This window comes from Monodon monoceros, unplaced genomic scaffold (genome assembly GCF_005190385.1).
Source record: "Monodon monoceros isolate NGI ecotype Baffin Bay Population unplaced genomic scaffold, NGI_Narwhal_1 Super_Scaffold_22, whole genome shotgun sequence".
NCBI lineage: Eukaryota > Metazoa > Chordata > Mammalia > Artiodactyla > Monodontidae > Monodon > Monodon monoceros.
Genome location: NW_021703779.1, coordinates 87220694 through 87247993, shown reverse-complemented (window position 1 = coordinate 87247993; position 27300 = coordinate 87220694). Strand labels below are relative to the sequence as shown.

At 45.1% G+C, this 27300-nt stretch overlaps 1 protein-coding gene across 1 annotated transcript; it reads left to right on the top strand.

Moving 5' to 3' along the window:
* GLRA4 (glycine receptor alpha 4) lies at nt 1-27300 on the top strand. Its single transcript, XM_029240092.1, has 9 exons — nt 1-506; nt 2279-2409; nt 2695-2762; nt 3394-3617; nt 3745-3827; nt 5552-5692; nt 8579-8793; nt 21434-21583; nt 27010-27300. Exons 1-9 carry the CDS (start codon nt 436-438, stop codon nt 27298-27300), a joined length of 1374 nt encoding a protein of 457 aa, XP_029095925.1. The 5' UTR covers nt 1-435.

Here is a 27300-nt window from a genome sequence, read left to right as displayed (position 1 = left end):
GTGCCTTTAAATTGCTGCTTTCAGAGGGTGCGTCTCAGGGGGAGGCGGGAGGGATGGAAACATCTTCCTACAGTCTCCCTCTTCCCTCCCCTCCAAGACTCTCCAGGGTTTAGAGAGTGATTGCTGCCCAAAAAGAATCTCCTTCAGCACCCCAGCAGGCAGGCTGAGGCCCTCCGGAGCCCCAGGCGAGCCAGAGCAGGAGCAGGTTATCTGTGTCAGAATCACTTCCAGGGGAATAGTTCTGGCCCCTGACTGGTAAGGACAGGGCAGAGAAGAGAGAAGAGGAGAGAGCGTGCAACTCCTAGCCCGGCCCTCCTTGGGTTCCATGCAAGTGGCCCAAGTAGGAAGAAGGCTCTGTACTTTCAGCGTTCCCGCCTGGATACTCCCTCTCACCTTGGCAGCCAGGCTGAGAAAGGACTCCAGGGTCCCCGCAGAATGACAACTCTTGTTCCAGCAACCCTCTCCTTCCTTCTCCTCTGGACCCTGCCGGGGCAGGTCCTCCTCAGGTGAGCTGAGTGGGGGTAAGAAGGAGATGCATGCAAATACTGGCCGGGGGTAGCAGGGCCTCTGGCACAGTTTCCTTGAAGTTTACAAAAAGCCCACAGTCTGGAAGGCTCCAGGGGAGGACACACCCTCCCCCAGTCAGATCCCAGGAGACTTTCATAAAGGATGTCAAAGCTCCAGAGCAGGTGGGAAGGCTTCTGCATGGGTGAGACTTTCCTGGGCCAAGGTAGGGGCTAGGGAGTGAGCCCCAGAACAGAAGCCATCTGTCCTGTCATGCAACCCTATCTCCCTACCAGCTTGGCCACACGTTCCTCAGATCCTTAAAAATGACACCAACATCTGCCAGCTGTTCACCCAAGAGACTTCAAGGAGTAAGGATTTTCCCAAAAACACATCACAATGATGTTGGCTGAACAAACCTTGGCCCTCTGCAGTCACCTTACCCTGCCCAGGGGGGAACCTGTCTGCTCGCTGTCCGTGGAGGGGCACTAAGTGGCCATCATTTCCTGGGTTTGGGGGCAAGACATGCTTTGGGCTCCTTGTAAATGGCCTTCTACCCATTCTCACTTTCTCATTAGACCAGGAGCCATTCTAGGTGGATAGGGTGAGCTGAGGAGGAAAGATGGCTGTGCCTTAGGCTGAACTGGTCAGAAGAATGCCTCCCAAGGTGGAGGCAGGTGAGTGCCACCGCAATATCGTCCTCCTCCTCTTCGTTCAAAGAGCACGCCAAGGTCTGCTTGCCTCTGAGGAGCCTCCTGCCTCACTGCTGGCAGACACATTAGGGGGCAATCAGGCAGGGATGCAGTGGGGGGGGGCAGTGATAAACTTCTTCAGAGTGAAAAGCAGCCCGAAATGCAATGGCAGCTCAGCTGGAGTTGATACGAGGATGCAGGCAGAAGGGGGCGCCCAGCTGACGCTTGCTGGCCCTGCTGGAGGGGAAGTCGCCTCAAGGCCCAAACTTTGGTGGTAGCATTCCCACTTGAGTGATTGGAGCAAGGCAGGCCCTTAGGAAATCTTGAGACCAAATCCTTCATTGTATTTATGGAAACTGAGGCCTAGAGAGGGCAAGTGACCTGGCCAAGGTCACTTAAGTACCCAGCAGCAGAATCAGCGTTCTCCCCTTACCCCATCCCAAGGCCTTCCATGAGAAAGATTTTCAGCTCTGGAACCTCCCTAGTCCTGCCAGTGTTTGGAACTTTCCAGGAATGAAAGGGAGCAAGGAGAGGCCGCATACGATGACTCTGCTTTCAGGTCTGCAGACAAGGTAACCCTGGAAAAGCGGGGCTGCCACGGCGGTTGGGGCCCAAGACAGCTGAGCCCACAGCCAGTCCCAGGGTCCTGGGGCTGGAGCTAGCGGGAGAGGTGACATGAGAGTGAGGTTGAGGACAGTGGCAAGGGTCTGGCTGCTCCACCTGCAGGGCCACGTGGCCTCCCGGCAGGCAGGTGACAAGCAGCCAGCAGCAGCACCTGGCCAGTGTGGACGCCCCATGGTGAAGCCACGCACTTCTGCTTGCACCAGCACCACCACCCGCCTCCTTGGGTTTTCAGAGCCTGCTTAGGCCACCTGCTCTGGCCGCCCCCACTCAGGACCAAGGTGGCCTCTGGGTTTCTGTACTTCTCATTTTGCAAGTGGGCACCTAGAAACCCATCTCCTAATCCTCCTGCCTGATGGAGAGATCAGCCAAAGTGGGGAGGGAACGAGGAAGGAGAGGGTCTGTGATAAAGGCAGAATACAACAGATCTCAGTTATTAATTCTTTCTCTCTCCTGTCCAGGGTGGCCTTGGCAAAAGAAGAAGTCAAATCTGGGACCAAGGTGTCCCAGCCCATGTCCCCCTCTGATTTCCTGGACAAGCTTATGGGGCGAACATCTGGATATGATGCCAGGATTAGGCCCAATTTTAAAGGTAAGAATCATTCATCCTACAGAATACCCTTCCCTCCCCACTTCTTTTGGGGACATACTGCCGAGCTAGCCTCCATTGCCTACCTCAGGGCCAGGAGGCTGGAGGTACAGGGCTGGCTCTCACAGCTCAGAAGGAGTGTCCCCTCCCCATCACCCATGGGCCTGTGTGCCAGGCACTGCCTTCTCCCAGCAGTACCCTAACCTCAAGCTCAGGGAGAGAGTCTTGGAAATTTCTCCCAGATTCCTGGAATGCCCTGCCAATATGGCTGTGCTTTGCTACTCTTAGGCCCACCTGTGAACGTGACCTGCAACATCTTCATCAACAGTTTCAGCTCCATCACCGAGACTACCATGGTAAAGTATTGCCCTGCTCCTGCTTCCACTCTGGTGTGAATGGGTGAAGCCCAGCAGATAGCAAGACTTTCCTCCCTCTGCCATCCTCTCCCTGTTTCAGGGTCATGGCTAAAGCCATGGGATGTCCAAAGTCGGTCACTAGGAGTTTATCTTTCCCCAGCCCAGGGTTTTAGTGGCTAAAGGCAGACTAGCCTAAGCAGCAGATGGTCCAGTTTGGCAGGTAGCTTGATGCATAGCATCAAGGCTTGGAAATCAGATAAACCTGCGTTCAAACCCTGACTCTACCATCTCTTAGGCAGGTTACTCAAATCTCTCTTTGTCTCAGTTTCCTCATCTGTAAAATGGGGATCTTAACAGCACCCTCATCTCAGGGTTGACATGAGATTTAAATGAGATGATGCATATGAAGAAAGCACTTAGCAGAGAGCCTGGCACACAGTAAGTGTTTAATAAATGTCTTTTCCCTTCCCTTCTTTGCCATGTCAGCCCAAGGCAGGCTCCTTCTACAGTGGAAGATGCCCACTGCCCCTGAAATGTGCTCTCAGCATTTCCTCCTCATGGCCCTCCTGCCCAGGTAGGCTTGCTAGGCCCCTGCAATAGCACTGCCTCTGATGGGCCCATCTCTGTTCAGGACTACCGGGTGAATGTCTTCTTGCGGCAGCAGTGGAACGACCCACGCCTGGCCTACCGAGAATATCCTGATGACTCGCTGGACCTCGATCCCTCCATGCTGGACTCTATTTGGAAGCCAGATCTGTTCTTTGCCAATGAGAAAGGGGCCAATTTTCATGAGGTGACCACAGACAACAAATTGCTGCGCATCTTCAAGAATGGAAATGTGCTCTACAGCATCAGGTGCAGCTGGCGTACAGCCAGGAGAGCTCGGGGCAAGGGGTAGAGGCTGAGGGGTGGGCGGAGGGTTCCCTGTGCTGTGCTGAGGCCCAGTAAGCCAGCCTAACTTCTTTCTTACTGTCCCTGCCAGGCTGACTCTCATTTTATCCTGCCCAATGGACCTGAAGAACTTCCCCATGGATATCCAGACCTGCACGATGCAGCTGGAAAGCTGTAAGTGTCCCTAGAAAGTCATAGAGTGAGGCCTGAGATACCAGCTAGTTAACCCCATGCCATGATATTCCAGACAGGATAAGGGCAGCCCAGAGTGGGGATGAACTTCCCCAAGCACACACAGTGAGCTCTTGGCACAGGTGAGACTAGAAGCCAGGGCTTGCTAACACTCAGCCCAGTGTGCTTTTCCATCCCTTCGCTATTGGCAGGTCTGGCTGCCCCACAGGGCTGGGGAATGGGAAGGCTCCAGCCTTACATACAAATGTGCTTATGCTGGATATGGAGGGTCATTTGAGGGGTACCTCCTCTGTCCAGATATAATTTCCATCTCACAGTGCCTGAAGTAATTCTACCTTTACTTCCCCTGAGTTAAGACATTCAAGATGCCTATAAAAATCCAGAGTTGGCAGGGAAGGGGGGAGTCTTTGAACCCTGATTCCTTGTGAACACATAATTTTTTTAACTGAAGTATAGTTACAATGTTGTGTTAATTTCAGGTGTACAGCAAAATAATTCGGATATATATATATATATATATATATATATTCTTTTTCGGATTCTTTTCCATTATAGGTTATTACAAGATATTGAATATAGTTCCCTGTGCTACACAGTAGGTCCTTGTTGTTTATCTATTTTACATATAGTAGTATGTACAGATGGCTTTTGTAGAGAGGTGGGAGAGGACAGTTCTAGGCATAGGACAGTGCCCAGGATAGCAAGGTCAGCCAAGGGCTACCAAGGGCAGGGGGTGCCAACCTGCAGAGGCTGCCCTAAGTGCAGAGAAGCTAAAGGATAGCAAGGCTGGACCATCGCCCATGTCCATTCCTTTGCCATCTCCTGGACAAGTGAGACTGTGAGATCAGGAGATATCCATTTGATCCTCAAAGAAGTCTTGTCAGGCTGTTTCCAACATATAATAATAGTAATGGATAGAATATGTCCTATGTGGTCAGCTTTTTAGAGTTCATAAACCGCCTTCACATCCAGGTCCTCATTACCCCCTCTGAAAAGTAGGTGGAGCATTTTACAGAAGGGGAAGTGACTTGCCCAAAGTCACAAAGCTACTCTGGGCCAAGGCCCTACACTGGACATCCGTGAGCCTTGGTGTTTCTGCTCCCATTTCTACCCGACGTGTGAGTATAGTCACCTACGTGGCAAGAGCCTTCACGAACTACTAGCTATCTGTGAGCAACTTGGCATTTTCAATGTTAGCTCCCAATTTGCCCCAGGTCAGGACTCTGGCTGGGAGTCTGTGGTATGCACATTGTCCCATGCATGACTGGCAAGATATAAATAGCTCTTTCCTCCCTGGAGTGAGGTGGCAGAAGCTCCAGCTCTGAGGCTGGCTCAGCTCAAGACGTGGTCAGTACACATGCTTACTCCCCTGGGTTTGAGATGGGGCAGGAGGTTCCCAGCTGGTTTCCTTGACATCTTTCCAAGCCTTTTGATGTGCTTTCTAGGTCTGCCAGAATAATTTCTCTTTGGGCCTTTCTAAAGCTTGAGAACTAGGTAGGAGAGGAATCTTTCTGATTTACCCACTTAGGCTGGGCCCATGAGGCAATTGACCCTCTTCCGAATGGTTTTCCTTTCCAAGATGAGCATGAAACTCCTAAAACCCAGGGCTTATTCCTCATTTGTTCTTTCCTGCCAGTTCTAACCCTCTCCCTGCCCCCGTCCAACCACCACACTCTGCAGTCCTCTGCCATCTCTGTCACTTTCAGTTGGCTACACCATGAATGACCTCGTGTTTGAGTGGCTGGAAGATTCTCCTGCTGTCCAAGTGGCTGAGGGGTTGACTCTGCCCCAGTTTACCTTGCGGGATGAGAAGGATCTAGGCTATTGTACCAAGCGCTACAACACAGGTAAAAATCCAAGATCTTTACTGGCTGTGGGCCACAAGAGGGCCTCCAGATGGGAGGGAAAGGGGCAAGGCAGCTAGCCTCTACTGAAGGTCCAATCTGTACCAGATGTGGCGCTAAGTGCTTCATATGACTTATCTCATTATGGTAGGGGTGATCAGCCCCATTTCTCAGAAAGAGAAAACTGAGGTTCTAAGAAGCTGAATCAGTTGGCCAAGTCACACAGCTAGTAAATGGCTGATTTAGAATTCAAATCCAGATCTGTCTAATGCCAAAGCCCTTGTTCTTGTCCCTATCACACGCTGCAGAACAAATGGTCCTGTGCCAGCGAGTGGCAGGAGTGTTCCACCTGTCCTGGGGCCAACTTCACGTGGAAAGTGGGGAATCTACATCTGGGAGTAGTCAATGAGTTCACTGAACCAGGAGAGAAGAGAATTCAGGTCACCAGCTGGCTTACCGTCCACACCTCCTACCACTGTCCCCACTGCTCAACTCTCATGAATTGGCTTGGTTTCCCAGGTGTGAAAAGCATGCCAGGAAATGGAGAGGAGCTGGTTTTCCAGCCTGAACGTCTGTCCCCTGCAGCTTCCCTAATGGCTGCTAGCTCCTCATTTCCCCTGACAATTCGGCTGTGAAGAGCTATGACCCTGAGATAGAGGCCACAAGCTGAAGAGGGGAGATCACACTCCAATGGTGTGCTATATGCTTTCGGTGCAGCCCTATGAATTTGTGTGTGAATGTGGAGGTGCAGATAGCTGGGGAGACGAATGAGCCACTGAATTTAGAAAATGCAGGTATGAGTGGAAATTGGTATAACCTTTTTTAGGGGAAAAAACTTGCATTTTGTATATAGACTGGTGGGTTTTAAATTTTGGTATGCATTATATTTCCCTGGGGAGCCTGTTAAAATATTGATTCCTGGGTTCTGCCTCTCAGAGATTCTGATTACATGCACTTGGAGTGATGCCCAGAAATCTGTGTTTGAACAAGCATCCTGAGGATTCTGATGCAGATGGTCCAGGGGGCACGCTAAGAAACTTTAGTCTGGAAGCTAAATTTGTTTCCCTACCTGTTGATCCAGGAATTCCACTGCCTGGAATTTATTATGAGGAAATATTCCAAAATATCATATTGACTTTAGACCCCAAGAGGGTTCCTGGGTCACTGTTTATACTAGCAAAAACTTGGAACTGCTCTAAATATCCACCAATAGGGTGGAAGTTAAGTAAATTACATAGCGCATCTGCTTGGTGGGATATTATCCAGACGTTTAAAAAGAATGCTTGCAAGGTGCTTATATCAACATGGGAAACTTCAAGTGGAAAAGGGTAAGATTCAAAGTTGTATACACAGAATGATTCTACTGTGATGAAAGAAACAAACCAAAAGCATGTGTTTAAAAACCCTGGAAGGAAATAGCACTAAGTGTTTCTAAAGCAGTATGATACAACAGGTAAGAGCAAGTACCCTGGAGTCAGATAGAGCTGAGTTTGAATTCTGGCTGCACCATTTACTAGTTGGGTGCCCTTGAGCAACATAACTTAATCTCTTTGAGCCTCAGTATCCCTGTCTATAAAATGGGAAATAATAATTTGACCTGCCCCAAAGAGTTGCTATGGGATTCAAATGAGATAAACTATATAAAGTCAGGGCACTTAGTAGGGGCTTGACAAATGTAAGCTTATGAATATTATTATTCTTTCTCTACTTCTCACTTTCGTTCTGTGCTAAACAAGTGTTAATTTTGTCATTGAAAACAAAACTGCTATCACCAAAAAAAAAAAAAAAAAAGGAAGGAAGGAAAGAAAGGAAAAAAAATATGGATACCTAGCCAAAACATGTCATGGCAAGAAGCTCAGGGTGGGTGGACTCAGGGAAGAGTAAGAGATCACAGCATCACACAGCATGTCAAAGCCATAATCAGTCATTGATGAAATCACTAACCTTGAGGAATCAGACAGTCCTGTTAAGAGTAAGCCTAGGCCAGAATAAAATAATAATATACACATCCTCTGTTCTTTGCTTTGGTTAGCCTAAGCGTCTGCTGCCAGAAGCTCTGAGCTAGTGTTTTCTTAGCCTTGGGGATGGAAAGCAGGGTAAAATGAAGATGGCTGGCAGAGGAGGCGAGCATTGGCACATGTGCCTGGGGCCAATGCACTTTTTCTGGGTGGAATAGAATGCTGCTGCCAGATGCTTTCTGGGAACCCGCTGCCTGCTGTCCAGAGCTGGTCTCTGTTAGACATTGTTTCCAGATGTTTGCTATCCTGCTCTTACTTGCTTAAGACACAGGCAGTGTTTATCTCAGTGAATCATTGCCAGAGAGCTTCAAGGGTCCCAGCACGAACAAGCTAGGCTGCTGAGATTTGAGTGGAGTCTAAGCTCATTTTGTTAATCATGATAATAGTACCAGCTACCTACTGTGCTCAACACCTCAAATACATGATATCATTTAATTCCTACAACTGCCCAATGATGGAGTTGATATTGTTGTTACTCTATTTTACAGGCAAGGAAACTGAAGCTTTAAAAGCTTAGGTGTTTTGCCTGAGGTCACACAGCTAGTGAGTGGAAGGTTCAGGATTCAAACCCATAGAGTCTGGCTCTGGAGCCCTCCCACCCTTAATCCTCTTGCAGTGCTGTCACGGGGAAGGCCTTCTGCTGGCAACTAAAGTGCTGGGAGCAAGAGGTCAAGTCCCCAGTGGCTTCTCTGAGAGTTTCCTCAAAACATGCATCTGGTGCTCCCTGGGGCCATTTCGAAAGGCTCATTTATTGGCGCAGGTTAGGTGCCCAGAGGCTGACCCACAGAAATAGAGCTGCCCTTGTCCTGCCTCTCAGGCTCAGCTGCAGGCTGGCGACCTGGGGCCTGATACCTCACCTCTTTCCTTGCAGGGAAATTCACCTGCATCGAGGTAAAGTTTCACCTGGAACGACAGATGGGCTACTATCTGATTCAGACGTATATCCCCAGCCTACTCATCGTCATCCTGTCCTGGGTCTCCTTCTGGATCAACATGGATGCTGCCCCTGCCCGGGTGGGCCTAGGCATCACCACTGTGCTCACAATGACAACTCAGAGCTCTGGCTCCCGGACCTCTTTGCCTAAGGTGAAGAGACATGCAAGGGAACTTGCTTGCCATAGAGCTCCCCATTTCCCATTCATCCCCTGTTCCCTCCTGCTGACTATTTTCCTTGGATTTAAGGTAGAGAAGAGCCATCGAGCAAGAGCAGGTGGCCTGCATTCTCTTCCCCCAGAACATACCGCTAATAACGTTGCCAACAGTGTGGAGGCTGGGGTTGCAGATGCTGTCTGGCTGGGGAACGAGTAGAGACAGTGCTGACTTACTTTGACTTTCATCAGGAAATACTAGCATGTCCAAGATTAAAAGACGCTTAGCAAGTAGAAAGTCCCACTCCCTCATGGTACAGATGAGGGCATTGCAGCCCAGAGAGATAGAATGACTTTCTCAAGGTCATGCTTCACAAGAAACAATCAAACAATCCGACATCTGTTTCTTGCTATGTCGGAAATCGGATACTATTACAAAAAACTCTAGAGACAATGTCCCTTCTTTTGGGGTGAGAAAACTTTGAGGTAGCAAATAGCAATGAAAGTCAGTAGACTCTGATCACCTAGGGCCTGGTGATATTTTGATTATGCAGAGAGATTTGTGCTGATGGAACTGGGCCTAGGTTCTCCCTGCCTCATGTCTTCATGTGCGGAATTTAGAGGTCGTCACCTCAATGTCCTTACAGTCAGCAAGGCTCTGAGAAAATCAGGGAGCAAACTCATTCATTCATTCAATAAATATTTACTGAGCATGTACTATGCACCAGGCACTGTACTAGGCCATGGAGAAATAATGGGAAACCAAAACAACACAGCTTTTGCAGATCTTCCAGTGAATATATTCCCTCTTGCTCTGTATTGATGGAAACCAGGCCCTGTGATCGCCCATCTCCCAGTGTTTATTTTTAAGAAGATTTTTACTGGGGACTTAAACAGGGGGTAATCCAGACACCCAGAGTTAATTTACAAATTTGCTATATAGTGGGGAGGTGGGGTGGGGGTAATAGTGGTTAAGAGTAACAGAATAGAGTCAGGTAGATTTTGATTTAAGTCCCTGCCTTGTCATTTACTAATGGTGATCTTAGGTAAAGACCTTAATGTCTCAGTCTCCTCACCTGTAACATGGAAATATTACCTCTTCCATAGGGTTATTGCAAGTAATAAATAAGATAATGTATTAACACAGAGAACAGTGTTTGCCACATAATAACCACTCAATAAATGTTAACTATTGTTATAATTATTAGGAGTCTAGGTGGAAAGAACTGGGTGGTAGACCTAGGCCTAAAGCAGCTGGTGGTGTTTCCAATCATTTTTGAGTCACCAGGAAACCTTTGAGGTGGTCCTAAGCCCTCTGGGGATAAATAGTGACAAAACTCAGATTAAGATCTAATGTCCTGGGCTTCCCTGGTGGGGCAGTGGTTGGGGGTCCGCCTGCCGGTGCGGGGGGTGCGGGTTCATGCCCCGGTCCGGGAGGATCCCGCATGCCGTGGAGCGGCTGGACCCGTGGGCCATGGCCGCTGAGCCTGCGCGTCCGGAGCCTGTGCTCCGCGGCAGGAGAGGCCGCAGCAGAGAGAGGCCCACGTACCGCAAAAAAAAAAAAAAAAAAAAAAAAAAAGATCTAATGTTCTAGGGGAAGTTGTCAGAGATCACTTCCTATACAAGCATACTTCTTTTTATTGCACTTCGCTTTATTGCACATAGCAGATACTGCGTTTTTTAACGACTTGAAGGTTTGTGGCAACTCTGCATTGTCAGATGGTGCTTAGCATTTTTTTAGCAAAAAGTATTTTTTAATTAAGGTATACACATTGTTTTTTTAGACATAACGCTATTACACACTTACTAGAGACTACAGTGTAGTGTAAACATAACTTTTATATGCACTGGGAAACCAAAAGATTTGTGTGATTCGCTTTATTGCAATATCTGCTTTATTGCAGTGATCTGGAACTGAACCCACAATATCTCTGAGGTAGGCCTGTAAATGTATTTCCTAAATGGACAAGGATATTGAAGAGGCTCTGAGAGGCATACTGGGATTAGGCGAGGGCTACAGGGCCAGGTGGAGCTGCAGTAGTGGCCTTGTATGAAGGCCAGAGGCAGAAAAGTAGTTCAGACCTAAGAACCCTGCCCTTGTTTATTGCCACTGCCACACGAGAAGGAGATTCTCCTCTAACTCAGGGAAATGCTGCAATTTATGCCCTATTCTTGCTGAGAGAACTTCTTCCTCCAGTCCCCTCCTGTGAGCAAGCACAATCCATCTGCTCCCAGGAATCACTTCGTTTTCTCTTATGGAAAAAATGGACTTTGTTGGAGGATTGTTTGATTTGGTTTGATTTGGGGTGCGGGTTGCAGTATTTGATGCCTTATCAGATTTTGATGACCTTTTCTTTTTACGTATGTATATTTTTATTGAAGTATAGTTGATTTACAATGTTGTGTCAATCTCTGCTGTACAGCAAAGTGACTCAGTTATACACATAGAGACATTCTTTTTTCATATTCTTTTCCATTATGGTTTATCACAGGATATTGAATGTAGTTCCCTGTGCTATACAGTACGACCTTGTTTTTTATCCATTCTATATATACCAGTTTACATCTGCTAATCCCAAACTCCCAGTCCTTCCCTTCCCCACCCCACCTCCCCTTTGGCAACCACAAGTCTGTTCTCTATGTTGGGGACCATTTCTTGGCCTCATTGCCCAAGAAGCAAAATATGTAGGCATGCACCCCGAACTAAATAGTTTCATTGGCCAGCCCCACAGAGCAAGGGACTAAGTCAGGGAACTTCCACTCACTCTTGAGTTTCTGCAACATTAGATTTTATGGGAACCCCAAGGAAAAAGGTAGTGCCAGGTCAGGGGCTTCTGAAAGCCACAGCAATTCCACCCCCAGTACAACTCTAGTGTCCAGGATGAGAGCAGCAGAGGCTCGCTTTGTAAAGGGAACTCAGCTGGGATGGCCATTCCCCATGCTCCCGGAAGCCACTCCTTTTTTGCCTTTATGAGGGCTAGGGCTCTCAAAGGCACCCATGGCTGTCTCTTTGCCAGGTTCTTGATCTACACAACTGCAGGTGGCTCAGTGCATAATGGAAGGGTTAAATGGAAGTTTCTACCAGACACTGACAGATTAGACCTAAAGTTTCAGTGGGCAGGAGGGACCCAATTCTTTCAAAATCTTGTAATCTAAATGGCTCACAGCGCTTGGGGCAAGTAGTAACAAGGAGGGCCAAGAGAGCAAACAGAAGCCAGCAGAGACAAATACGAACTATCCATCCATTCATTAATTCAAAAGATACTTACTATGTGCCAGGCACTCAGCTAGGCACAGTGAACACGATGGAAACAGTCCCTGCCACTGAAGAGCTCACAGTCTAGTGAAGGAAATAGCCAGATATATTTGATGGATGCTAAGAAGGTGTAGGTAACCTGAGCACATACAGTAGGGGAAACCAACCTAAACTAGGATGATTAGGGAAGACTTCTCAGAGGATACGGTATCTGAAGTGAACGTTTAAGTAAAAGTTATCGAGGTAAAGGAGAGATACAGAGAGAGATTATCTCCTTGGGAGACAACTGAAATTGATCATCATGGCAGGGTCATAGATTGCAAGGGGCGAGACAAGGCTGAAGTAGTACGCAGGGGCTAGATGTCATGCTAAGGGGAGCATTGACTGTATCAGAAGGATAATGGAGAACGACTGAAGGGTTGTAAGCAGAGGAGTGATATGATCAGACTTACATTTTCAAAACAAAATTCTAGCTGCTGTTTGGAGAACAGATTGCAGGTGGCAAGCATAGATGCAGGGAGACCATTTAGGAAACTGTTGCACTCCTTCAGATGAGCCAGGGTAGCAAGTGGATGGATTCCACAGATATTTAAGGTGTATTGTTGACACATGTATTGTTAACAAGACTTTCTTTCTGCTGCTTGAGGTGTCCTTTTCTTCTGATGGTCCAAAGTCCTTAGTGGACCTCCCTTGTCATTACCTCATTAAGGATTTTTGTAGCACTTAACATCCCTGGGGGCACAGTGGGACTGGGAGATGGTGAATGAAATAGGATGACCTCTTAGTAGGTGGCAAAGTGGAAACACCAAGGGATGCTTAATCAGGGTTGCCTAGCAACCCACCACTACCATCTCAGTGGAACTGCCTTAAAAGAAAAAGAGCAGGGTTTCTCAATCTTTTTTTTTTTACACACACTCACTGTACTTTATTTTTACAAGAGTAAATAAACTGAAACCAAGCATTGTAAATGGATGACCACAACAAAAGCAACAATGATTGCAATTACCAAACATGAAACACACTCATACTAGGTCATAATATTGACATTCAGTCCAGTAATCCTCCACTGTTAACAGCTCCTTTACTTTGCAGTGAAACTTGATTTGTATATTTTTGCCTCTGAGTCCTTGTGGGATTTTTTTTTATTCAAAAAGAAAGTCACAAAAATTATAATCATCCTCATCAGTTCACTCAGTCCCATGCAATTAATTTTTTTTTCATCTTCATATTTTGTTAGCACTTTTATGAATCCATCAGTTTTCCATTAGAGTTCTGAAAATGCTTATTCATTCAGTTCGGCAGTATAGTCAGTTACCAGAAACCTGTACTTGTCAGAGTCTTTTCCATGAATTCCTTGAAGATGAAAAACTTTTATAGGAACATTTTTGCAAAAGCATCAGAGTGCACCCAGAACTGTCTGTAATGACAAAAGACTTAAAAATGACCACGGTTAAAGATTTGATGAAAGTTCATATTAATGCAATTGACAAGGATATTTAGTTATTTCTGAGATATACATTTTAAAGTAATAACTAGAATTATGACTTATAACATTATACCAGAACATATAAAATTTTTAGAAATTTCATATAATGTCTGAAACATTTATATTAACATATTTCCATACAAATAACCCAAAGAAAGTTTAGTATTAGTTGTTTTTTGTTTGTTTGTTTGTTTATACAGCAGGTTCTTATTAGTCATCAATTTTATACACATCACTGTATACATGTCAATCCAATCGCCCGATTCAGCACACCACCATCCCCACCCCACCGCAGTTTTCCCCCCTTGGTGTCCATACGTTTGTTCTCTACATCTGTGTCTCAACTTCTGCCCTGCAAACCAGTTCATCTGTACCATTTTTCTAGGTTCCACATACAGGCATTAATATACGATATTTGTTTTTCTCTTTCTGACTTACTTCACTCTGTATGACAGTCTCTAGGTCCATCCAAGTCTCAACAAATGACTCAATTTCATTCCTTTTTATGGCTGAGTAATATTCCATTGTATATATGTACCACAACTTCTTTATCCATTCATCTGTTGATGGGCATATAGGTTGCTTCCATGACCTGGCTATTGTAAATAGTGCTGCAATGAACATTGAGGTGCATGTGTCTTTTTGAATTATGGTGCTCTCTGGGTATGTGCCCAATAGTGGGATTGCTGGATCATATGGAAATTCTATTTTTAGTTTTTTAAGGAACATCCATACTGTTCTCCATAGTGGCTGTATCAATTTACCTTCCCACCAACAGGGCAAGAGGGTTCCCTTTTCTCCACACCTTCTCCAGCATTTGTTGTTTGTAGATTTTCTGATGATGCCCATTCTAACTGGTGTGAGGTGATACCTCATTGTAGTTTTGATTTGCATTTCTCTAATAATTAGTGATGTTGAACAGCTTTTCATGTGCTTCTTGGCCATCTGTATGTCTTCTTTGGAGAAATGTCTATTTAGGTCTTCTGCCCATTTTTGGATTGGGTTGTTTGTTTTCTTAATATTGAGCTGCATGAGCTGTTTATATATTTTGGAGATTAATTCTTTGTCCGTTGATTCCTTTGCAAATATTTTCTCCCATTCTGAGGGTTGTCTTTTCGTCTTGTTGGTTTCCTTTGCTGTGCAAAAGCTTTTAAGTTTCATTATGTCCCATTTGTTTATTTTTGTTTTTATTTCCATTACTCTAGGAGGTGGGTCAGAAATGATCTTGCAGTGATTTATGTCAAAGAGTGTTCTTCCTATGTTTTCCTCTAAGAGTTTTATAGTGTCTGGTCTTACATTTAGGTCTCGAATCCATTTTGAGCTTATTTTTGTGTATGATGTTAGGGAGTGTTCTAATTTCATTCTTTTACATGTAGCTGTCCAATTTTCCCAGCACCACTTATTGAAGAGACTGTCTTTTCTCCATTGTATATCTTTCCCTCCTTTGTCATAGATTAGTTGACCATAGGTCCATGGGTTTATCTCTGGGCTTTCTATCTTGTTCCATTGATCTATGTTTTTGTGCCAGTACCATATTTCCTTGATTACTGTAGCTTTGTAGTATAGTCTGAAGTCAGGGAGTCTGATTCCTCCAGCTCCATTTTTTTCCCTCAAGACTGCTTTGGCTATTCGGGGTCTTTTGTGTCTCCATACAAATTTTAGGATGATTTGTTCTAGTTCCGTAAAAAATGCCATTGGTAATTTGAAAAGGATTGCATTGAATCTGTAGATTGCGCTGGATAGTATATTCATTTTCACAATATTGATTCTTCCAGTCCAAGAACATGGTATATCTCTCCATCTGTTGGCATCATTTTTAATTTCTTTCATCAGTGTCTTATAGTTTTCTGCATACAGGTCTTTTGTCTCCCTAGGTACGTTTATTCCTAGGTATTTTGTTCTTTTTGTTGCAATGGTAAATGGGAGTGTTTCCATAATTTCTCTTTCAGATTTTTCATCATTAGTGTATAGGAATGCAAGATTTCTGGGCATTAATTTTGTATCCTGCAACTTTACCAAATTCATTGATTAGCCCTAGTAGTTTTCTGGTGGCATTTTTAGGATTCTCTATGTATAGTATCATGTCATCTGCAAACAGTGACAGTTTTACTTCTTCTTTTCCAATTTGTATTCCTTTTATTTCATTTTCTTCTCTGATTGCTGTGGCTACGACTTCCAAAGCTATGTTGAATAATAGTGGAGAGAATGGACATCCTTGTCTCGTTCCTGATCTTAGAGGAAATGCTTTCAGGTTTTCACCATTGAGAATGATGTTTGCTGTGGATTTGTCGTTATGGCCTTTATTATGTTGAGGTAGGTTCCCTCTGTGCCCACTTTCTGGAGAGTTTTTATCATAAATAGGTGTTGAATTTTGTCAAATATTTTTCTGCATCTATTGAGATGATCATATGGTTTTTCTCCTTCCATTTGTTAATATGGTGTATCATATTGATTGATTTGTGTATATTGAAGAATCCTTGCATTCCTGGGATAAATCCCACTTGATCATGGTGTATGATCCTTTTAATGTGTTGTTGGATTCTGTTTGCTAGTATTTTGTTGAGGATTTTTGCATCTATATTCATCAGTGATATTGGTCAGTAATTTTCTTTTTTTGTAGTATCTTTGTGCGGTTTTGGTATCAGGGTGATGGTGGCCTCATAGAATGAGTTTGGGAGTGTTCCTTCCTCTGCAGTTTTTTTTGGAAGAGTTTGAGAAGGATGGGTGTTAGCTCTTCTCTAAATGTTTGATAGAATTCACCTGTGAGAAGCCATCTGGTCCTGGACTTTTTTTTGTTGGAAGATTGTTAATCACAGTTTCAATTTCGTTACTTGTGATTGGTCTGTTCATATTTTCTGTTTCTTCCTGGTTCAGTCTTGGAAGGTTATACCTTTCTAAGAATTTGTCCATTTCTTCCAGGTTGTCCATTTTATTGGCATAGAGTTGCTTGTAGTAGTCTCTTAGGATGCTTTGTATTTCTGCGGTGTCTGTTGTAACTTCTCCTTTTTCATTTCTAAGTTTATTGATTTGAGTCCTCTCCCTCTTTTTCTGGATTAGTCTGGCTAATGGTTTATCAGTTTTGTTTATCTTCTCAAAGAACCAGCTTTTAGTTTTATTGACCTTTGCTATTGTTTTCTTTGTTTCTATTTCATTTATTTCTGCTCTGATCTTTATGATTTCTTTCCTTCTGCTAAGTTTGGGTTTTGTTGGTTCTTCTTTCTCTAGTTACTTTAGGTGTAAGGTTAGATTGTTTACTTGAGATTTTTCTTGTTTCTTGAAGTAGGCTTGTATAGCTATAAACTTCCCTCTTAGAACTGCTTTTGCTGCATCCCCATAGGTTTTGGATCGTTGTGTCTTCATTGTCATTTGTCTCTAGGTATTTTTTGATTTCCTCTTTGATTTCTTCAGTGATCTCTTGGTTGTTTAGTAACGTATTGTTTAGCCTCCATGTGTTTGTGTTTTTTACGTTTTTTTCCCTGTAATTCATTTCTAATCTCATAGCGTTGTGGTCAGAAAAGATGCTTGATATGATTTCAATTTTCTTAAATTTACTGAGGCTTGATTTGTGACCCAAGATGTGATTTATCCTGGAGAATGTTCCATGTGCACTTGAGAAGAAAGTGTAATCTGCTGTTTTTGGATGGAATGTCCTATAAATATCAAGTAAATCTATCTGGTCTAATGTGTCACTTAAAGCTTCTGTTTCCTTATTTATTTTCATTTTGGATGATCTGTCCATTGGTGTAAGTGAGGTGTTAAAGTCCCCAACTATTATTGTGTTACTGTCGATTTCCTCTTTTATAGCTGTTAGCAGTTGCCTTATGTATTGAGGTGCTCCTATGTTGTGTGCATACATATTTATAATTGTTGTATCTTCTTGGATTGATTCCTTGATCATTATGTAGTGTCCTTGTCTGTTGTAACATTCTTTATTTTAAAGTCTATTTTATCTGAGTATAGCTACTCCAGCTTTCTTTTGATTTCCATTTGCATGGAATATCTTTTTCCATCCCCTCACTTTCAGTCTGTATGTGTCCCTAGGTCTGAAGTGGGTCTCTTGTAGACAGCATATATATGGGTCTTGTTTTTGTATCCATTCAGCAAACCTGTGTCTTTTGGTTGGAGCATTTAATCCATTCATTTTTAAGGTAATTATCAATATGTATTTTCCTATGACCATTTTCTTAATTGTTTTGGGTTTGTTTTTGTAGATCCTTTTCTTCTGTTGTGTTTCCCACTTAGAGAAGTTCCTTTAGTATTTGCTGTAGAGCTGGTTTGGTGGTGCTGAATTCTCTTAGCTTTTGCTTGTCTGTAAAGCTTTTGATTTCTCCATCGAATCTGAATGAGATCCTTGCTGGGTAGTTCTTCCCTTTCATCACTTTAAGTATATCATGCCACTCCTTTCTGGCTTGTAGAGTTTCTGCTGAGAAGTCATCTGTTAACCTTATGGGAGTTCCCTTGTATGTTGTTTTTCATTTTTCCCTTGCTGCTTTCAATAATTTTTCTTTGTCTTTAATTTTTGCCAGTTTGATTACTACGTGTCTCGGCATGTTTTTCCTTGGGTTTATCATGTATGGGACTCGCTGCACTTCCTGGCTCTTTCCTTTCCCATGTTAGGGAAGTTTTCAACTATAATCTCTTCAAATATTTTCTCTGGCCCTTTCTCTCTCTCTTCTCCTTCTGGGACCCCTATAATGCGAATGTTGTTGTGTTTAATGTTGTTCCAGAAGTCTCTTATGCTGTTTTCATTTCTTTTCATTCTTTTTTCTTTACTCTGTTCTGCAGCAGTGAGCTCCACCATTCTGTCTTCCAGGTCACTTATCCATTCTTTTGCCTCAGTTATTCTGCTATTGATTCCTTCCAGTGTAGTTTTCATTTCACTTATTGTATTGTTCATCTCTGTTTGTTTGTTCTTTAATTCTTCTAAGTCTTTGTTAAACATTTCTTGCATCTTCTCGATCTTTGCCTCCATTCTTTTTTTTTTTGCATTACGCAGGCCTCTCACTGTTGTGGCCTCTCCTGTTGCGGAGCACAGGTTCTGGACGTGCAGGCTCAGCGGCCATGGCTCATGGGCCTAGCTGCTCCGCGGCATGTGGGATCTTCCCGGACCGGGGCACGAACCCATGTCCCCTGCATCGGCAGGAGGACTCTCAACCACTGTGCCACCAGGAAAGCCCCTTTGCCTCCATTCTTTTTCCGAGGTCCTAGATCATCTTCACTATCATTATTCTGAATTCTTTTTCTGGAAGGTTGCCTGTCTCCACTTCATTTAGTTGTTTTTCTGGGGTTTTATCTTGTTCCTTCATCTGGTACATAGCCCTTTGCCTTTTCATCTTGTCTATCTTTCTGTGAATGTGGTTTTTATTCCACAGGCTGCAGGACTGTAGTTCTTGCTTCTGCTGTCTGCCCTCTGGTGGATGAGGCTACCTAAGAGGCTTGTGTAAGTTTCCTGATGGGAGGGACGGGTGGTGGGTAGAGCTGACTGTTGCTCTGGTGGGCAGAGCTCAATAAAACTTTAATTCGCGGGGCTTCCCTGGTGGTGCAGTGGTTGAGAGTCCACCTGCCATTGCAGGGGACATGGGTTCATGCCCTGGTCTGGGAAGATCCCACATGCTGCGGAGTGGCTAGGCCCGTGAGCCATGGCTGTTGAGCCTGTGCGTCTGGAGCCTGTGCTCTGCAACAGGAGAGGCCATAAGAGGCCCACGTACTGCAAAAAAAAATAAAACAAAACTTTAATACTCTTGACTGTTGATGCGTGGAGCTGGGTTCCCTCCCTGTTGGTTGTTTTACCTGAGGCAACCCAACACTGGAGCCTACCTGGGCTCTTTGGTGGGGCTAATGACAGACTCTGGGAGGGCTCATGCCAAGCAGTACTTCCCAGAACCTCTGCTGCCAGTGTCCTGTCCCCACGGTGAGCCACAGCCACCCCCTGCCTCTGCAGGAGACCCTCCAACACTAGCAGGTAGGTTTGGTTCAGTCTCCTCTGGGGTCACTGCTCCTTCCCCTGGGTCCCAATACACACACTACTTTGTGTGTGCCCTCCAAGAGTGGAGTCTCTGTTTCCCCCAGTCCTGTCAAAGTCCTGCAATCAATTCCCACTAGGCTTCAAAGTCTGATTCTCTAGGATTTCCTCCTCCCGTTGCCGGACCCTCAGGTTGGGAAGCCGGACGTGGGGCTCAGAACCTTCACTCCAATGGGTGGCCTTCTATGGTATAAGTGTTCTCCAGTCTGTGAGTCACCCACCCACCAGTTATGGGATTTGATTTTACTGTGATTGCGCCCCTCCTACCGTCTCATTATGGCTTCTCCTTTGTCTTCAGATGTGGGGTATCTTTTTTGGTGAGTTCCAGTGTCTTCCTAGGGTTTCTCAATCTTAGCACTATCATCATGTTGGGTGAGATAATTTTTCTTTAATGTGTGGGTTGGGAGGGGCTGTCCTGTGCACTGTAGGATATTTAGCAGCTTCCCTGGCCTCTACCCACTAGATGCCAGTTGCCAGCACCACCCCAAAATTGTGCAACCAAAAATGTCTCCAAACATTTTGAAAGGCCCCTGGTGGGGTGGGGTTGGGGGGAGTCAGCCCTGGTTAAGAACCACTGAGGTGGAAGATTTCTCTAGTGAGACCTGCTCCTTACCTGGAGTCTGCAGCAACCTCACTGTCCAACATAGCAGAGGCTGATGAAAAAAGTTGCCTGTCATTAGTCCTACTCCTGCTGGGGAGCCCCATAAGGTGAGCTCAGCTGCTCAAAACAATGTACGGAGGTGATCTGATTGAGGAAGTGAAAGGACTTCATAAACCTGAGCTCTGGCCTCCCTTCTGGTCCCACCCAGCCACAACCCTGCTTCAGGAGAAGTGAGCATTCACTCTTCACAAGGGAAATGGGAGAGAAAAGTACAGTCATCCCTCAGTACCAGTGGGGGATTTCTTCCAGGACCCCCTGCAGATACCAAAATCAGCAGATGCTCAAGTCCCTTACATTTGGCCCTTCGTATCCTCAAACGCAGAACCCATGAATACAGAGGGCTGACTGTACTTAAAGGCTACCAAGGCAGGTAGTAGAGGAGAGCACTAAGGAATGGATAGGCGGAAGCCAGCAGTGCCTTGAAATGAGAGAAGCATCCATAGCCGGGGGTGATTTGTACACTCCATTGGGATCCCTGCCCTGTTCTGCTCTTCATTGTAAGACATGAGGCACTCACTCACCACTCAGTTCAAATCCCCACCAGGGTCTCTCACAAAGAACATCAGGAAAAAAATCACAAGGTCAAGGAAGAATAGGGTTGGAGGAAGGAAAGGAAGGACCTCCTAGTCTGATATTGATACTACAGCCTAGGTAAAGGGCAGCACCACTGAATTGAAAGCCCAGGATTCCCAAGCCCTACTGCTATCTTCTCACTGGGTAATCTTGGCTAAGATTTTTCCCCTCAAGGCCTCCAATGTCCTCATGTGTCTCACATGGGAATAACGCACCCCACCCAATTACCACCACAGCTGTGATGACCCTAGGAGAGAACAGAAGGCAAACAAATACAGCATTCATGTTCATTGCTTTTTATTGAAGGAAAAGAATCAGAAGGCAAGACTGAAAAGAATAATAAGAAGCAGAAGCAGAAGTAAGGAAAGAAGAAAGAAAGAAAGGAAAAGAAGTGTAGGGAGGAAAGGCAGATGGAAGGGGAGGGTGGAGAGGGCAGAGAGGTGGAGGATGATGGGTAGCCCGATCTCTTTGACATGGGCCTTCAGACAATGGGATATATCATGGGAAGCTTCTTTAAAAAACAGAAGAAATTCAGGATAAAACTGAAGAACAGCAGGCAGTTGATATGGGTTGGCAACTCACTGGACAGGCCATGGAAGGACTCCTGGAAAGTTGACTGCTCCATTGGTGGATGTTGCAGGTGTCCTACGTGAAGGCAATCGATATCTGGATGGCTGTGTGCCTCCTCTTCGTGTTCGCTGCCCTGCTGGAGTATGCTGCTGTCAATTTTGTCTCCCGTCAGCATAAGGAATTCATGCGACTTCGAAGAAGGCAGAGGCGCCAACGCATGGTGAGTATAACTAGGGAGGGGCCCACTTCCTTTCTCCTTTGGACTCCTTCCTCCCTACTACTCCTCCCACAAACCAAGACTTGACCTAGGCTGCAAGGACTAGACAGGCAATCAGGACCCTGGATTCTAGTCCCAAGCTGGTCACAAATAAGCTAAGTACTTTAACCTCTTTGACTCTATTTCTTTTTCTGTCCAATGGGACCTTAATTCCTGTAGGGCAGTCTAGCAGACTGATTAAGAGCATGGGCATAGTAAGCACTGAAAAAATGTTAGCCAATATTAGAACCTTGTCAAGTTAGTTAACATGAGATTGCTTTGAGAATAATTAGTGGTTGCTCCTGACTCTCCTCCCACCCAGGAGGAAGGTACCCCAAGTTGTCATATACTGTTTGGTGGTTAAGAATTCAGATCAGGCATTGTTGCCTTTCTAGGGGAGCATTATAAAAGGGTCCCCATAACTAAACTGGAATTGAAAAACCACCACTTGCCTCTTCTGGCTGTTGGATTTCTTCACCTTGATCTTCATTGGGCACATCAGAGTTGTTGGGCATGAGCTGTTGTTCTCCCTCGCTCCTGTTTGTTAACCCCATTTCTTCTACAGTAGAGTGATTGCCTGGGGAAATAGAGTAGGGATTTTGTCATCATGACAACAGAGGCAGTTCTTCCTCCCCACCGTTACCCAGACCATAGGTGCTAGGTATGTTGCCATGACAACAGAGGTGCCAGGGCCACTCTCACAGAAGCCAGTGACCAATTATGAGCAAAGCTAAAAGCCTTTGCTGAGCTACGTACTGGTCACTTAATCATCAGACACACAGAGCTCTGGCCTGTCTTGAGCTCTGACTCCTTGTTTTCTGCCTTATCTGGAGGCTCCAAAGCCAAGCGGCAGGCACATATGACCTCTTGGGGGAGAGGAAACAATGTTCTATCTAAGCCCACTGGCTCTAGCCTGTCGGGGCCACTCTAGCACTAAGGTTCTTCTCTCTTTTTAACATCCCACCTCCCACTTCAGCTGCTCCTGGTGTACCCTTACCATATGTCTGCACTAAAATTATCCTCTGGGATTTCATGTTCCTTGCTAAGGTCCCTTTCTGCTGAGGGCAGGGCTCCTGCCTCATCTAGTGGTTTGTCAGAATTTATCAATTCTTGCCTGGCTTCAGTCCTTGAGTTGTGTCCTGGGAAACCCGCCCTCTAGTGGATTGATCCATAACTACATCTCCTTGAGTAGGACCGATTCTTCAAGAGACCTAAAAGCCTTCGTATCCAATGCTGAGACTTAGAAAAAATATATGGACTTGGCAGAAGGGCAAGAAAAGTAGATGCACCCTTTTCTAAGCTAACTGTCCCCACCTCCTTTTTAGCTGTGTCAAGCCTGCCCGCAGGTACCAAAATCTTATCTTTATAGGGGTTTTTATCTTGATGCCTTCTCAATGCCTACCTTGGGAAAGAAGAGCAGGCTGCCAACCAGTTCCAGAGTCCTTTTGCCAGCTAGATTGCCTGTGTGGGTGTCCCGGCAACAGAAGACTGCTGCAGTTACTGTAGAGCTACTCCAGGTTGACACTAGTCCTGCCCCCTTCCCTGCACCTCTCCAACCTCCAACTGCCTACAGCCTATCCCCTCCTGGTCATGTATAGGGTGATCCTGATTTCATAATGAAGTCTGTCATAACCCGTGCTCAATACTTGCAAAGTTATAACATCAGCCTGGGCCCTGCTTAGGCACCTGGATCCTGCCTCAAAGTGGACTGGGCTTATGATTAATATAAATAAAACCTGAAAACCAAAACCTGTGCCATTAGTCCTGTCCCTTTTTGAGTTTCCTAAAGCCACTGCCATCCCAGAAGAAATGTAGCAGAATCCTAGAGGTCACTGAGCAGGTTGAAAAAGTTGATGCAGGGTTAATCCATTTCTAGAACCTCTCTCTGGGCCCTGCTGTTCCAGCTAGAGCAGCAGTTTTTAGTCTTGAGAGGAGCCCTCTTAAGGGAGAGAGAGAATCCATATGATTTTCAGGGATCCCTTAGTCAAGAACAAGTTAGGAGTATTCTAGAAGCCAGCCAGCTGTTCACCCAGCTCCAGAGTTCATTCTGTTCTCAAATCTCTCCTCAACCACCCATCTCCACAGCATGGTGATCTCCTTCCATGTCACGGTCTAAAATATTGGCTTGGCCAAAAGTTCTTTCGGGTTTTTGGGCAATCCAATAGCTCAATTTTTTCCCCCAGACATTTCCACTTTGTCTTCCCAGCTAGTCTAGAAACCCCACAGGGAAGAGTCTGTCTCTCCTTTTTTATAATCTCAACAGGCCCTGGCACCAGGTTCTGGACACAGCAGCCACAGAATCTACTCCACCAACCTTTGCAGGCTGATTGGCAAGGGCTCTCTTTCAAGATGGAAAGAGAAAAAGCCTTACCATTATCAATAGAATAACTTGAGAAATGGAAGAAATTTCAAAATATTGCCAAATCCTCTCAGGCGCTTGATCCCAGAACCCTGCTTGCCTCTTTCCATCCCCCAAGACCCTCCCCCATTCTCCAATTTCCTCTCTCGCTTCAATATATATCACTCAATATCTATCCCCCTTTCCCATCTCCACACCGCGCATTCCCGCCCCAGCTTGGTTTTGGAATATCTTTCCTCTCTAGCTCCCCAGCCCTCCTCCCCTATAGATATCTGCCACAGAAATGTTCTATTTCAACAGCCATGGAAGCCACAAAGTGGAGTTTAAGCCTCCACTGTCCCTCACACACACACACACACACACACACACATGCACACACACACACACACACCTCAGAATTTGTCCTAAATAGGTAATACCCAAATCCAGGATCCCCACCCTTGAATTTTAGGCCACTCATGTTTGCTCCCCCAACTACAAGTGGTGCAACATGTTAAAATTAAAAAGAGCCAAGGGTGACATTCTATTGGCCATATTTTCTCTCCTGTGTGAAATAGCTTTTTCCAGCCTTGGAATATTTCCCAATAATTCCCTTTAGATTTACTGTGATTGGAGAAAAGGGGAAATAATTAGATCTATAGAAACAGAAAGAGTAGTTGGATTCAACTTTCTCTTTCAGAGATTTTTGCAAACAAATATATTCCATGCTTGTATCCTCTGGCTGGAGAGCTGAGAGGATCAGGATGAGCAGCAGGGAACAGGGAGTCTGAGGGACTCTGAACTGGAAAGCAAAAGGAAAAATCATTTTATTTACCCCCTCATTGTTCACTTATGTGGGAGATATTTTGTTTGCCTCTAGTTCTTCATCTATAAAATGGGTCCAGCACAACCTCTCTGGTAGAAACAGTGTGAAAATGAATTACAGAATACAGATGAGGTGAGCCAAGGCCTGTGGTGACAGGTTATGTAAAGAACTTTCAGGAGAGAACTGAGGCTGCCTCACCACAACAACTCAGGGTCAAAGCACCACCACAGGAGTGAATTGCCTCTGGCCTACACGTGTACAACTCTCTTCACAAAGACTGGAAAAATCGAGGATTGAATAGCAAGGCTCTCTGATGGGCAAACTTAGAGAGACCCTTCTCTATGCCAAAGGTGCCACTCTTTCTAAAGGCCGAAGGGCATCACGCCCTTGTGCAGTGGTGGGGCAAGGAGTAATTGCTTTTCCTGCCAAGTACTCTGTAGCTAAGTTTCTCTTCTGAGTAGACTCTTCAGTCTGAGATCCTGAGAGGAGGCTGGCTTCATGAGAACAAAGCCGTTCCCTGTCCTTTACTCTGAGGCATGTGGTTCATCAGTCCATTCATTCATTCAACTAATGTCTACTGGGTGCCTATTGGATGCCAGCTCTGTGCTAGGCACTGGGGACACAGCAGTGAGCAAGACCGATGCCCTTTCCCACGTCTGTACTATGAGCCCACAGGAAGCAGAGAAAGAGGTGGGATCTGTTGATAAATCTCTGACCTAAGCTTGTCTGCCTCTGATGCCCAGTGACAGGCTAGGCCTTCTAGTGCTGTCATAATCAAGGCTCACTGGGGCCCACCACACCAACATCTCATCGATTAAACCACTTTTCAGTGGGTTACTATAGCTACAGAGATCTCATTATAAACACCCTATGATGTCCTTCTAACTGCATAGCATGTGTAAAATCTACTTTTATCTACATTTTATGTATATCTGTCACATCCATTCAACATACATGTGCCTTATTCTGTTTTAGTACTGAAAGCCCTAGTCTCAGGGAGCCCTCAGCCCTGGACAAACTGAGAAGATAGTTGGCGCCATCCCACAAGGGGGCATTTCACTTCAGGTTATTTCTTACATAGCTGAAGCTTTTACTCCTGTAAACATCAATACTTTACAAAATTATAACCATCTTTGAATGAAGTATTTCTAGGTTTTGGTATATACTTACCTGTCCTCTGTCTAATTTCCAGGCTGTGAACCACTACTTCTGATGGCAGTATGTCCTTTAGAAGTAGCCAAAATTGGGCAGGTTTGGGTTATATAGAAACCAAGAGTAAATAGGCTCTGAGTGGGGCCCTGAAAGGCTCTTATATGAGTAAAGTTCTCTCTGTTAATCACTCAGGGGCTTTGGTTCTCTCTCTCTCTCTTTCTCTCACTCTCTCTCTCTCTCTCTCTCCTTTTCCCTCTCCTTCTCCCTCTCCGTCTCTCTCTAGATCTCTATCTATCTTTGTGGCCTTACCTTCTGGCTCTCAGCTGTGTTATAGCTACTTAAGATTGTCAGCTGTCATTTATTAGACAAACTTTGTGTAGTCTGCTACATTGCTTAATGCTTATATAAAAATTTACCTCTTCAGTGCTAATGTGTTCATCAGAATGCATATATTGTACATGAATGGAATGTGTATTGGGTAATAAATGTTACCCTAGAAGCACACGTATCTGCAAGAGCATGATCACCTTTACGATAATTCAGATAGCCCACTAGGTTATTTGAAACTTTTGGAATTTTCAGCTTTAAGTCAAGATAAACATTTTTGTTAAGATACTATGTACAAGCAGAATTAATTTTGCAGCTTTTGGAAGTCATTAAAGTCAAGTTCCCAAGTCTAAATATCTCAGCTGTGCTTTCTAAAGGTTTCATTGTTCTGTTTATTCTATTTATTACCGGTCAGAGATAACTTGACATTGAGATGTCCCTCTTGCGGTGAGGTGGCACTTCACTGAGTTTTAGATGGCTCTAAATGATGTTATGCATTTTAAAAAGGCCGCTCGGGGCTTATCTGCAAATGGAACCATAACATATACCATCCATACCACATATAGCTGCTTAACATACATCTATCTCATGAGTAGTTTTGTGGTCATAAAAAAACAGGCAGTGGGCCTGTGTACCCAGCCACCCTGTCTGCATAGCACCACCTGAGATATTTGTGTGGCCTGGTCTCTATTCCTCTGCCTTAGAGCTGTGACCTCAAATTCTGCCTTTTCTTCCATGTAATTCCAGGAGGAAGATATCACCCAAGAAAGTCGTCTTTATTTCCGTGGCTATGGCCTGGGCCACTGCCTGCAGGCAAGGGATGGAGGTCCAATGGAAGGTTCTGGCATTTATAGCCCCCAACCTCCAGCCCCTCTTCTAAGGGAAGGAGAAAACATGCGGAAACTCTACGTGGACCAGGCCAAGAGGATTGACACCATCTCCCGGGCTGTCTTCCCTTTCACTTTCCTCATCTTCAACATCTTCTACTGGGTTGTCTATAAAGTGCTACGGTCAGAAGATATCCACCAGGCACTGTGA

Bases quoted from the DNA above. Each gene is read 5' to 3' on its own strand.
- GLRA4 (XM_029240092.1), top strand. From the start codon at position 436: ATGACAACTCTTGTTCCAGCAACCCTCTCCTTCCTTCTCCTCTGGACC. The intron at 3,618-3,744 runs GTGCAGCTGGCG...TGTCCCTGCCAG, and splicing joins AATGTGCTCTACAGCATCAG to GCTGACTCTCATTTTATCCT. The intron at 21,584-27,009 runs GTGAGTATAACT...ATGTAATTCCAG, and splicing joins GGCAGAGGCGCCAACGCATG to GAGGAAGATATCACCCAAGA.